This window comes from Nerophis ophidion, linkage group LG18 (genome assembly GCF_033978795.1).
Source record: "Nerophis ophidion isolate RoL-2023_Sa linkage group LG18, RoL_Noph_v1.0, whole genome shotgun sequence".
Lineage (NCBI taxonomy): Eukaryota > Metazoa > Chordata > Actinopteri > Syngnathiformes > Syngnathidae > Nerophis > Nerophis ophidion.
The window spans coordinates 13,255,083-13,268,050 of record NC_084628.1 but is presented as its reverse complement, the minus strand read 5'-3'; the positions used below and the strand labels follow the sequence as shown (position 1 = coordinate 13,268,050).

Genomic DNA, 12,968 nt, shown 5'->3' with positions numbered 1-12,968 from the left:
TTTCCAAATGAGGTGGGAAATTGTGTTTGATGTAAATATAAACGGAATACAATGATTTGCGAATTATTTTCAACCCACATTTAGTTGAATATCCTACAAAGACAACATATGATTTTCAAACTGATAAACTTTTTTTTTTTTTTGCAAATAATCATTAACTATAGAATTTGATGCCAGCAACACCTGACAAAGAAGTTGGTAAAGGTGGCAATAAATACTGATAAAGTTGAGAAATGCTCATAAAACAATTATTTGGAACATTCTACTGGTGTGCAGGCTAATTGGAAACAGGTGGGTGCCATGATTGGGTATAAAAGCAGCTTCCGTGAAATGCTCAGTCATTCACAAACAAGGATTGGGAAACGGTCACCACTTTGTGAACAAAGCATGAGCAAATTTCCAAACAGTTTAAAAACAACATTTCTCAACGGGCTATTGCAAGGAATTTAGGGAATTTCACCATCTATGGTCCGTAATACCACCAAAAGGTTCAGAGAATCTGGAGAAATCACTGCACGTAAGCGATGATATAACAGACCTTCGTTCCTTCAGGCGGTACTGCATCAAAAAGCGACATCAGTGTGTAAAGAATATCACCACATGGGCTCAGGAACACTTCATAAAACCACTGTCAGTAACTACAGTTGGTCGCTACATCTTTAAGTGCAAGTTAAAAATACTATGCAAAGCCAAAGCCATTCATCAACGACACCCAGAAACGCCGCCGGCTTCTCTGAGCCCGAACTCAGCTAAGATGAACTGATGCAAAGTGGAAAAGTCTTCTGTGGTCTGATGAGTCCACATTTCACATTGTTTTTTGGAAACGGTGAACGTCGTGTCTTCCGGACCAAAGAGCAAAAGAACCATCAGGACTGTTCTAGGTGAAAAGTTGAAAAGCCAGCATCTGTGATGGCATGAGGTGTAGTAATGGCCAAAGCATGGGTAACTTAGACATCTGTGAAGGCACCATTAATGCTGACAGGTCCACACAGGTTTTGGAGCAACATATGTTGCCATCCAAGCAACGTTATCATGGACGCCCCTGCTTATTTCAGCAAGAAAATGCCAAGTCACTTGTTCCAACAGCGTGGCTTCATAGTAAAAGAATGCGGGTACTAGACTGGCTTTCATGTAGTCCAGACCTGTCTCCCATTGAGAATGTGTGGCGCATTATGAAGCCTAAAATACCACAACGGAGACCCCGGACAGTTGAACAACTTAATCTGTACATAAAACAAGAATGGGAAAGAATTCCACCTGAAAAGTTTCAAAAATGTCTCTCCTCAGTTCCCAAAGTTTTATCATCAATCAATCAATCTATGTTTATTTATAAAGCCCTAAATCACAAATGTCTTAAAGGACTGTACAAACCACTAAGAATACGACATCCTCGGAAGAACCCACTTAAGGGCAAGGAGAATTCACACCCAGTGGGACGCTAGTGACAATGATGACTATGACAACCATGGAGAGGACCTCAAATGTGGGCAACCCCCCCCCCCCTCTAGGGGACCGAAAGCAATGGATGTCGAGCGGGTCTAACATGATACTGTGAAAGTTCAATCCATAGTGGCTCCAACACAGCCGCGAGAGTTCAGTTCAAAGCGGATCCAAGACAGCAGCGAGAGTCCCGTCCACAGGAAACCCTCCCAAGTGGAGTCGGATTAGCATTGTAGAGATGTCCCCAACCGATACACAGGCGAGCGGTCCATCCTGGGTCCCGACGAGCGGTCCATCCTGGGTCCCGACTCTGGACAGCCAGTACTTCATCAATGGTCATCGGACCGGACCCCCTCAACAAGGGAGGGGGGGGGGGGGGGGGGGCAGAGGAGAAAAAGAAAAGAAGCGGCAGATCAACTGGTATAAAAAGGAGGTCTATTTAAAGGCTAAAGTATACAAATGAGTTTTAAGGTGAGACTTAAATGCTTCTATTCTTGAGTGTGGTTAAAAGAAAAGGTGATGAAACGCAGTGGTGAACATGCCCTTTCCCCACTACTAGGGCACGTGTTGCAGCCATGAAATTCTAAGTTAATTATTATTTGCAAAAATAAAGATTATGAGTTTGAACATCAAATATATTGTCTTTGTAGTGCATTTAATTAAATATGGTTTGAAATGGATTTGCAAATCATTGTATTCCGTTTATATTTACATCTAACACAATTTCCCAACTCATATGGAAACGGGGTTTGTAGAAATGTGTAGGGGGCGTGTGTGGTGTGCGGGCATAAATATGTATTTTTGTATGTTTTTCACAGAAAATGAGTTAAAGTCAGTGAGTCTCAGTTTGAAAAATTAACTGTATAATTTTTATTTTAATAAAAAATGAAAAGGGGTCCCACAGACCCCAACACCACACAAAGGTTCTGGACTTTTTTGCGATAAAATTAGACCAGCCTCCATGGAACTCATTGTAGTTACAATAAAAAAAAACATAAAACAAAAATCCCCACACCGTATAACAGGGGTCGGGAACCTTTTTGGGTAAGAGAGCCAAAAAGGCAAATATTTTAAAATGTAATTCCGTAAAAGCCATATAATATTTTTTTCAACACTGAACACAACTAAACGCATGCATTTTGAAGTAAGACCAACATTTCTAGAGTATAATAGGTCTCTTATTCTTTGTAATAACATTGTTATTCCGAAGCTAAATGTGGAGGGGGCGTGGCCTGTGGGCCTGCAGTGAACTGGGGTGTGCCAGGACCGGCCTCTAAATGAAGTGAATTATATTTATATAGCGCTTTTTCTCTAGTGACTCAAAGCACTTTACATAGTGAAACCCAACATCTAAGTTACATTCAAACCAGTGTGGGTGGCACTGGGAGCAGGTTAGTAAAGTGTCTTGCCCAAGGACACAACGGCAGTGACTAGGATGGCGGATGCGGTAATCGAACCTGCAACCCTCAAGTTGCTGGCACGGCTGCTCTACCAACCGAGCTAAATCAGCGACAGGTGCGTAGACGGCCCACCATGGGCCTTGTTATCTAATCACCTGTCACTCTGTCATAAGCAGCAGCCAGGAGGAGAGACGGGGTTGGGGCTGGAGCCAGAGCGCGAGCGAAAACGAAAGAGAAAAATACAATTGCTGGAAAGCAACTGAGGGACTTATTGAAAAATAAAACAATATTGTAACCCTGAAATAGGCTCTCATGTCGGTGCTTGGTGGTCTGAAGAACCCCCAGAAGGGCAAGCCCCACACTAACCAATTATAGATAAATAACTTCTTACCATTAACGCAACTTCTTGAACAGGTGCGGTAGAAACGGATAGATGGCTTAAAAATGCATGAGAATGTTTTATATTTTGAACATTATTTTTAACACTGTGATTACAAGTGGAATTATTCATTATTTATCGTGTTAAGCAATCCCCAGCTCAGATTTATCCGAGAGCCAGATGCAGTCATCAAAAGAGCCACATCTGGCTCCCGAGCCATAGGTTCCCTACCCCTGCCATATAACATGACACAATGATGCCACACTCACCATGCTGCATCATTGCCACCAATGAGTCATATTACACGTCTTTCACAAAGTCACATTGTGTTGTTATGTAAGCGGTTACATGCAGTTTATATACCGGCGATGGACTACACGGAGAGACCCCCAACATGCACATTCTTGGCAATGTCAGCAATGAGAAAGCCAGCAGCAGCAGCAGCGGCATTAATTAACCGGCTCCCACTTCCAGAAAAATACATCAAAAAGCACTCAGTGAACTGACTGCAGCTACACAGCCGACGCAGTAAAAAGTCACGAGACTCTCACTAGCGGAGGCAGCGGCTCCGAGTCCAGAGCAGGTGTCGATGCAGACCCCACCGCAACCACCACCCCCTTCCCACCAAACAGCCGCTATTTACCTGCAGAGGAGACATGACATTCCGTGCCCTCTAAAGCCGGCTACAGAGCGCTGCTAAACAGCTACTCCTCGCTAGTTCCGGCCAGCACCGCAAAGAGGAGCGCAGCCAAGACATCCCATATACGGCTTGACAGGTCCGACTTCATGTAAGTGGAGACCGCGCGGTGGAGGGGAGAGTCAAGAGAGGAGCAGGGACAGAACAAGTGGAGGTGTGCTGAGCAGCACGCAGAGCTCGTCAACCGCAGGTTATGGACTTCACATACTTTTGCGTTTCACAACCTCAACAAGTATCACCAAAGCTATTACCAGTTAAGCGGTGTGCCTCAAAGCAGTGGTCTGGAACAGTGGGTCTCAAATGGGGGTACGCGTACCCCTGAGGGTACTTGAAGGTATGCCAAGGGGTATGTGAGATTTTTTTTAAATATTCTGAAAAGAGCAACATTTCAACAATCCTTTATAAATATATTTATTGAATATTACTTCAACAAAATATCAATGTAAGTTCATAAACTATGAAAAAAATGCAACAATGCAATATTCAGTATTGACAGCTAGATTTATTGAGTCAAACATTAAAGCTCGATGACTTGATAGAATTGCAAACAGCTTAATTGATGTAGAAAGTAAAAAATAACCTGCTACCAAAGAATGTGCAATTCTCAACTAAAGAGGAGAAATATAACAGAGGAAAATCTAACTTAAAACATTTGTATGCCCATCCATCCATCCATCATCTTCCGCTTATCCGAGGTCGGGTCGCGGGGGCAACAGCCTAAGCAGGGAAGCCCAGACTTCCCTCTCCCCAGCCACTTCGTCTTCCCGGGGGATCCCTAGGCGTTCCCAGGCCAGCCGGGAGACATAGTCTTCCCAACGTGTCCTGGGTCTTCCCCGTGGCCTCCTACCGGTTGGACGTGCCCTAAACACCTCCCTAGGGAGGCGTTCGGGTGGCATCCTGACCAGATGCCTGAACCACCTCATCTGGCTCCTCTCGATGTGGAGGAGCAGCGGCTTTACTTTGAGTTCCTCCCGGATGGCAGAGCTTCTCACCCTATCTCTAAGGGAGAGCCCCGCCACCCGGCGGAGGAAACTCATTTCGGCCGCTTGTACCCGTGATCTTATACTTTCGGTCATGACCCAAAGCTCATGACCATAGGTGAGGATGGGAACGTAGATCGACCGGTAAATTGAGAGCTTTGCCTTCCGGTTCAGCTCCTTCTTCACCACAACCGATCGGTACAACGTCCGCATTACTGAAGACACCGCACCGATCTGCCTGTCGTATGCCCGTACAACACTTAAAACTTTTAGCATATCAGTATGTGGAATTAAATTATGGAATGGATTAAATAAAGAAGTTAAACATTGTACTGATATGATCCAGTTTAATAGGATGTTCAAATTAATAGTGCTTTCAAAGTACAAAGAAGTATTATGACAAACACTTTCAAACTTTTGAAAATAAGATATTCTTCATCTTAGTATGTTAATAATGACTGAAATAATTAAGTACATGTTACAAAACTGGTGTGTTACTCACTCACAGATGTAATTTTGCTATTTTGCTGTAAAGAAGGTCATTGAATCAATGTATATATTTGTGGGCGCTCTGAAGTGGAAAAGGGGTAGGATTAAATAAGCTTTGATTCTTCCTACTCCTTTTCGGACATGATGTATTGTGTATTGCGAAATGATGAATTTACCCGATGTATAATGTTGTATGTATGTCATGTTCGTAATAAACTAAGAAAAGAAAGAAAGAAAGATTTTTTTGTGGACAAGTTCCATAAATATTGATGTTAAAAGCCTACTGAAATGAGATTTTCTCATTTAAAAAGGGGGTAGCAGGTCCATTCTATGTGTCATACTTAATTATTTCGCGATATTGCCATATTTTTGCTGAAAGGATTTAGTAGAGAACATCGACGACAAAAATTTGCAACTTTTGATCGCTAATAAAAAAAGCCTGGCCTTTACCGGAAGCAGCAGACGATGTGCGCGTGACATCACTGGTTGGAGGGCTCCTCACATCCTCACATTGTTTATAAACATAGCCTCCAGCAGCAAGAGCAATTCGGACAGAGAAAACGACGATTTCCCCATTAATTTGAGCAAGGATGAAAGATTCGTGGATGACGAAAGTTAGAGTGAACTAAAAAGAAAAAAAAAAAAAGGGACAGCTCCAGGCGGCGGCAGTGGGAGCGTTTCAGATGTATTTAGACACATTTACTAGGATAATTCTGGAGAATCCCTTGGATCTGCTTATTGTATTTATAGTATTTTAGTGAGATTATAAAGCCTTACTTCAAAGTCGGATGGCTGCGGTGAATGGCAGTGTCTCTGACAGAAGCCGAGGAGCCAAGATCACAGCTGCCTTTTTGACAGCTACAGGAGGAGGTCCCACAATCCACTGAAGTCTCTGGTAAGAGCTGACTTAATATCACAATTTTCCCATCCAAAAACTTGGTTGACGTAGAGAAACATGTTCGCTTGACCGCTCTGTGTTAAAGCTTCACAACAAACAAACAAACACCGGCTCTGTCTCGGTGCTAAAGGCAGCTGCAATCCACCGCTTTCCACCAACAGCATTCTTATTTATAGTCTCCATTATAATTGAACAAATCGCAAAAGATTCAGCAACACAGATGTCCAAATTACTGTGTAATTATGCGATGAAAAGAGACGACTTTTAGCCGTAAGTGGTGCTGGGCTGAAATGTCTGCTACACACGTCACAAACACGCGTCATCATTCTGCGACGTGTTCAACAAGAAACTCCGAGGGAAATTTAAAATTGTAATTTAGTAAACTAAACCGGCCGTATTGGCATTTGTTGCAATGTTAAGATTTCATCATTGATATAAAAACTATCAGACTGCGTGGTCGGTAGTAGTGGGTTTGAGTAGGCTTTTAAAGATGTATTTTTTTGTGAAGAAATATTTAAAATTAAGTTCATGAATCCATATGGATCTCTATTACAATCCCCAAAGAGGGCACCTCAAGTTGATGATTACTTCTATGTGTAGAAATCTTTATAATTGAATCACTTGTTTATTTTTCAACAAGTTTTTAGTTGTTTTTATATCTTTTTTCCCCCCAAATAGTTCAAGAAAGACCACTACAAATGAGCAATATTTTGCACTGTTATACAATGTAATAAATCAGAAACTGATGACATAGTGCTGTATTTTACTTCTTTATCTTTTATTTCAACCAAAAATGCTTTGCTCTAATTAGGGGATACTTGAATTAAAAAACATGTTCACATCACATCACTGAAAAAAGGTTGAGAACCACTGGTCTAGAACATGGGTTTCAAACTCTGCCCCACGGGCCAAATTTGGCCCGCCATGTCATTTCAATTGGCCCTTGAGGCAATATGAAATCAACATTAGAGCTGGCCCGTCGGTATTAACACCGCAATTCCTCACACTTACCAACCCTCCCGATTTTCCCGGGAGACTCCCGAAGTTCAGTGCCCCTCCCGAAAATATCCCGGGGCTACCATTCTTCCAAATTTCTCCTGATTTCCACCCGGACAACAATATTGGGGGCGTGCCTTAAAGACACTGCCTTTGGTGTCCTCAACAACCTGTCGTCACGTCCGCTTTTCCTACATACAAACAGTGTGCCGGCCCCGTCGCATAATATATGCGGCTTTTACACACACATAGGTGAATGCAACGCGTACTTGATCAACAGCCATACAGGTCACACTGAGGGTGGCCATATAAACAACTTTAACACTGTTACAAATATGCACCACACTGTGAACCCACACCAAACAAGAATGACAAACACATTTCCAGAGAACATCTGCACCGTAACACAACATGAACACAACAGAACAAATACCCAGAAAACTTGCAGCACTTATTATTATTATTATTTAAAACCCGATTTTGCATGTCACTATAAAATTATATAAGCATTGCTTGTTCAATATTCAATGCAAAACTAGTTTGGGTCCCTATTAAAAGGTTAACTTGTTCAACCTTGGCCCGCGGCTTTGTTCAGTTCAGTCAAATTTTGGCCCAATCTGCATTTGAGTTTGACACCCCTGGTCTAGAACCATTATTCTGTGGCGCCAAAATCCACCCCAAAACTGAAAAGTCTCCCGAAACACCTATGGCAGTTGCAGCACAAAGTATATATTCCGAAAGGTGCTCTCTGGCCATATGTAACAACTATTTGTAACGTTTCATGAACATGTTTTTGTGTAATCACGCCGGCCTACAACCTAACACAAACCAAAATACACAAAAACACAATATCTCTTGCATGTGCTGGATCAGTGATTCTCAAACCGTGGTATCAGTGGTAAATCTAGTGCAGGGGTCAGCAACCCAAAATGTTGAAAGAGCCATATTGGACAATAGAGAAAAAAAAATAATCTGTCTGGAGCCTCAAAAAATGAAAAGCTGTATATAAGTGTTATTATGAAAGCAACACATATCGTAAGTTTTTATATTATCTATAATAACCTTCTATGAAAAAGACTTTAAAATTATTATGAGTGTTTTAATGAAGGCAACACATGACGTAAGTGTCTATATTAGCTATAATAGCCTACTATCAATATCAAATAGACTGTCACAGGCTGTAGCAAATCTTCGTTGAAAGAAATGTTGAAATGTAATATTTATTCCACACATTTTTACAACATTAGAAACCATTAGTAAATCAGAGGCTACTCAGAAGGTGAGATAACTCCTGAAAATTACTGATTTTTAATGGCCAAAGGTATGGATGTGTGTTTACAACAGGCCAACAGCAGGCTGTCTTCTTTTAAAAGATTAATTACAATCTTTGGCAAGCTAGGTAATATTTGCTGCGATCTGGAACAACATGGCACACACACACAAATATCTGAAATGCAGCCAATTTTACCTACAGATAATGTACGAGACATGCAAAACTAAATGTACAAAGAGGATAAAATGATATTAAATGAGCTCAAACATACCTACAAACGAGGCATAATGATGCAATATATACATATAGCTAGTCTAAATAGCATGTTAGCATTGATTATTTTGCAGTCATGCACTGACCAAATATGCCTGATTAGTCCAACAAGTCAATAACATCAACAACGTGCACCTTTTTTCATCCAAGCACAGCATAAAACTTTGGAGTGGAAGATTTTACATGTAAACAAACTGTTGCGTCACAGTCCATAATATGGGGAGTTCAAGAACCGCCAAAATTAGTCGGGCAAAACGATGTTTACCAAACACTGTCGTCACTTAAGCATACACACAAACTTATTAAACAGTGGGCTTTATAACAATTGGGAAGGTTTGCGTCACGTCTGTCCTCAAACAAAAACATACTAAAAATACACAATTATATCCCCCCCCCATCTTTTTCCATTTTCAATCATTTTTTCAAAACAAAAACAAAAGAACAAACAAAAGTAAGAGTACGTACGAAAGTACCCAGAGTAATATAAATACATAAATTAATACAAGGCACTTGAGACAAAGTAGTTGAAAGCTGAAACAGTGTAGAAGCAGCATGACAAGGCCTGAAATATCGTCAGTCATATTCAGATACGTGTCGAGGGCTATTCCTGCACTTGTGTAAAGGATTGGTAAAAATAAATCAAAAAAGGTCTCCACACTTTGAAAAACTTGTTTTTAGAGCCCTGTAATGTATATCTTATTTTCTCGAGCTTCAGGTTTGCTAGCACGTCCCTTATCCAGTGGGAGACTGAGGGTGGGACAGCCTCCTTCCACTTCAACAATATCAGGCGGCGTGCGAGGAGGGTGGTAAAAGCCACTATTTTATGACCCCCCCTACAGGTAGCTCCATCCCTTCAGGAATGATTCCAAAAACGGAAATTAAAAGGGTTTGGATTTATTTGAATTGATAGATAGATAGATAGATAGATAGATGGATAGTACTTTATTGATTCCTTCAGGAGAGTTCCTTCAGGAAAATTTAAATTCCAGCAGCAGTGTACAGAGTTGAGATCAAATTAAAGAAAAAAGTAAAAAGTAAATAATGGGGGTTTAAAAGGAAACAAAATAGAGAAATATTACAAAAAGAATAATAACGAAAAGAATTGTTAAGACCGTAGAGCATGGGTGTCAAACTCTGGCCCGCGGGCCAAATTTGGCCCGCCGTGTAATTTCATTTGGCCCTTGAGGCAATATCAAATTAAGATAAGAGCTGGCCCGCCGGTATTATACAGCGGCGATGCCTCTAACACTGCATTCACCGCTGATACTCGTACTTGCCAACCCTCACAATTTTCCCGGGAGACTCCCAAAGTTCAGTGCACCTCCCGAAAATCTCCCGGGGCAACCATTCTTCCGAATTTCTCCCGATTTCCACCCGGACAACAATATTGGGGGCGTGCCTTGAAGGCACTGCTTTTAGCGCCCTCTACAGCCTGTCGTCACGTCCGCTTTTTCGTGCCAGTCCAGTCACATAATATATGCTGCTGTAACACACAAGTGAATGCAAGGCAAGGGTGGCCGTATAAACAACTTTAACACTTTTACAAATATGCGCCACACTGTGAAGCCACACCAAACAAGAATGACAAACACATTTCGGGAGAACATCAGCACCGTAGCACAACATAAACTCAATACAAGAAATACCCAGAATCCCTTGCAGCACTAACTCTTCCGGGACGCTGCAGTATACACCCCCGCTACCACCAAACCCCGCTCCCCCAATTTTTATTTTCTTTTTATTTGATATGCCATTGATATTTTTTATTCATTATTATAATTTGAAACTCGATTTTGTATGTGACTATAAAGCTACATAAGCCTTGCTTGTTTAATATTCAATGCAAAACTTGTTTGGGTCCCTATTTTGGGACGGCGTGGCGCAGTGGAAGAGTGGCCGTGCGCAACTCGAGGGTCCCTGGTTCAATCCCCACCTAGTACCAACCTCGTCAGGTCCGTTGTGTCCTGAGCAAGACACTTCACCCTTGCTCCTGATGGGTGCTGGTTAGCGCCTTGCATCAGTGTGTGAATGTGTGTGTGAATGGGTAAATGTGGAAGTAGTGTCAAAGCGCTTTGAGTACCTTGAAGGTAGAAAAGCGCTATATAAGTAAAATCCATTTATTTATTTATTTATTTATTAAAAGGTTAATTTGTTCAACCTTGGCCCGCGGCTTTGTTCAGTTTTAAATTTTGGCCCACTCTGTATTTGAGTTTGACACCCCTGCCGTAGAGAGTGCTTCAAAGATAGATTTCCAATACCCCTTTAGCTTCGGACAAAGCCAAAACATGTGTATTAGTGTTGCGTTATTTAATTGACATTTATCACATAATGGGTTGATTTGGGGAAATATTTTAGCTCATTTTGCTTTTGAGAAATGCAACCGGTGTATCACTTTAAATTAGACCAGTGAGTGTCGTGCGCACATTGAGGATGAGTGGACCCTTTTCTAAATTTTTGCCCAGGTTACGTCATCTATTCATGTTTGGAGGTCTTGTTCCCATGCTGTTCTAATTCTTAGCATGGAAGTGCATTCTAACCCTGAGAGGAAATGAAGTATACCGTATTTCCTTGAATTGCCGCCGGGGCGCTAATTAATTTAGAACCTCTTCTTACTCCTGCGCTTACCAAAGTTATGCGGAAAAAGTAAGCATGCGCTAATTATTTTAAAAACTCTTCTCACTCCGGCACTTACCAAAGGTATGCAGTAAAAATTTGAGTGTGATGAATGCTTGGACCTTAAATCCTACTGAATAGCTCTTAATCTTCTTCCCTTTATGCGATTTCAAATTACCGGTATTTAAATCAGCCTCCTCCATTTTGAAAATGACGACAGGGGAAGTGTCACTCGTGACGTCACGAGTTTGACTAGTAATACTAAGCATGCGCTAATTGTTATGGGAAGCGAGTTTGACCCGGCAGTAATTCAAGGCAGGCGCATACTATATGCCAGGGGCCGGGAACCTTTCCGGCTGAGAGAGTCAAGAAGTCAAATATTTTAAAATGAATTTACGTAAGAGACATATAATATATGTTTAACACTGAACACAACAAAAAGTGTACATTTTTAAGTAAGACCAACATTTCTAGACTATAATAGGTCTCTTATTATTTGTAATAACGTTGTTATTCTGAAGCTAACTTAGGAGGGAGCGTGGCCTGCGGGTCTGCAGCAAAGCGTGGTGTTGCCAGGACCGGCCTCGGAATCAGCGACAGATGTGTAAATGGCCCACCTGGGCCTTGTTGAAGAACCCCTAAAAGGGCTAGTCCTACACTAACCAATAATAAATAAATTATTTCTTACCCTTAAGGCAACTTCTTGAACAGGTGCGGTAGAAAAGAATGGATGAATTCAAATGCATGAGCATTTTTGTATTTTCAACGTTATTTTTAACACTGATTACAAGTAGAATTATTCATTACTTATTGTGTTAAGCAGTGTCAGCTCAGATTTATCCGAGAGCCAGATGCAGTCATCAAAAGAGCCACATCTGGCTCGCGAGCCATAGGTTCTCTACCCCTGCTATATGCCCTGTGGCAATTCAAGGAAATACGGTATGTGAGATTGCCTTTTTCTTTGTTGGACTTAAAGACACAATTTCATCTGTGATTGATTTAGAGCAGGGGTGCCCACACTTTTTCTGCAGGCGAGCTACTTTTCAATTGACCAACTCGAGGGGATCTACCTCATTTATATATATCATTTATATTTATTTATTTATGAAAGAGACATTTTTGTAAACAAGTTAAATGTGTTTAATGATAATACAAGCATGTGTAACACATATAGATGTCTTTCTTTCACAAAGACAAGAATATAAGTTGGTGTATTACCTGATTCTGATGACTTGCATTGATTGGAATCAGACAGTAATGATGATAACGCCCACATTTTCAAATGGAGGAGAAAAAAAGTTGTCCTTTCTGTACAATACCACATGAAAGTGGTTGTTTTTTGGCATCTAATTCTTCCAGCTTCCATACACTTTACAAGAAAAACATTGGCGGCAAATTCCGTAGCTTGCTTGATTGACATTCACGGCACCCGAGGGTCTGATGAGATGACGCTGGCTGCTGCCAGTTCCTTATTATGAAAAAATGACGGAGAGGAAGGCGAGACACACTTTTTATTTCAACAGACTTTCG

General features: G+C 41.3%; 1 protein-coding gene across 4 annotated transcripts in view; it reads right to left on the bottom strand.

The window, feature by feature from the left end:
- Positions 1-12,968, bottom strand: part of gramd1bb (GRAM domain containing 1Bb) — a 400,828-nt gene that overhangs the window by 212,505 nt on the left and 175,355 nt on the right. Inside the window, exon 1 of one of the 4 annotated variants that reach the window (XM_061878762.1) lies at positions 3,863-3,943. The exons of the other annotated variants lie outside the window; for them this stretch is intronic. Coding sequence (XP_061734746.1) covers positions 3,863-3,882 — 20 coding nt within the window. The 5' untranslated portion in view covers positions 3,883-3,943. Of the gene's footprint in view, positions 1-3,862; positions 3,944-12,968 lie in introns of those variants that run through there. 4 annotated transcript variants of the gene reach the window in all.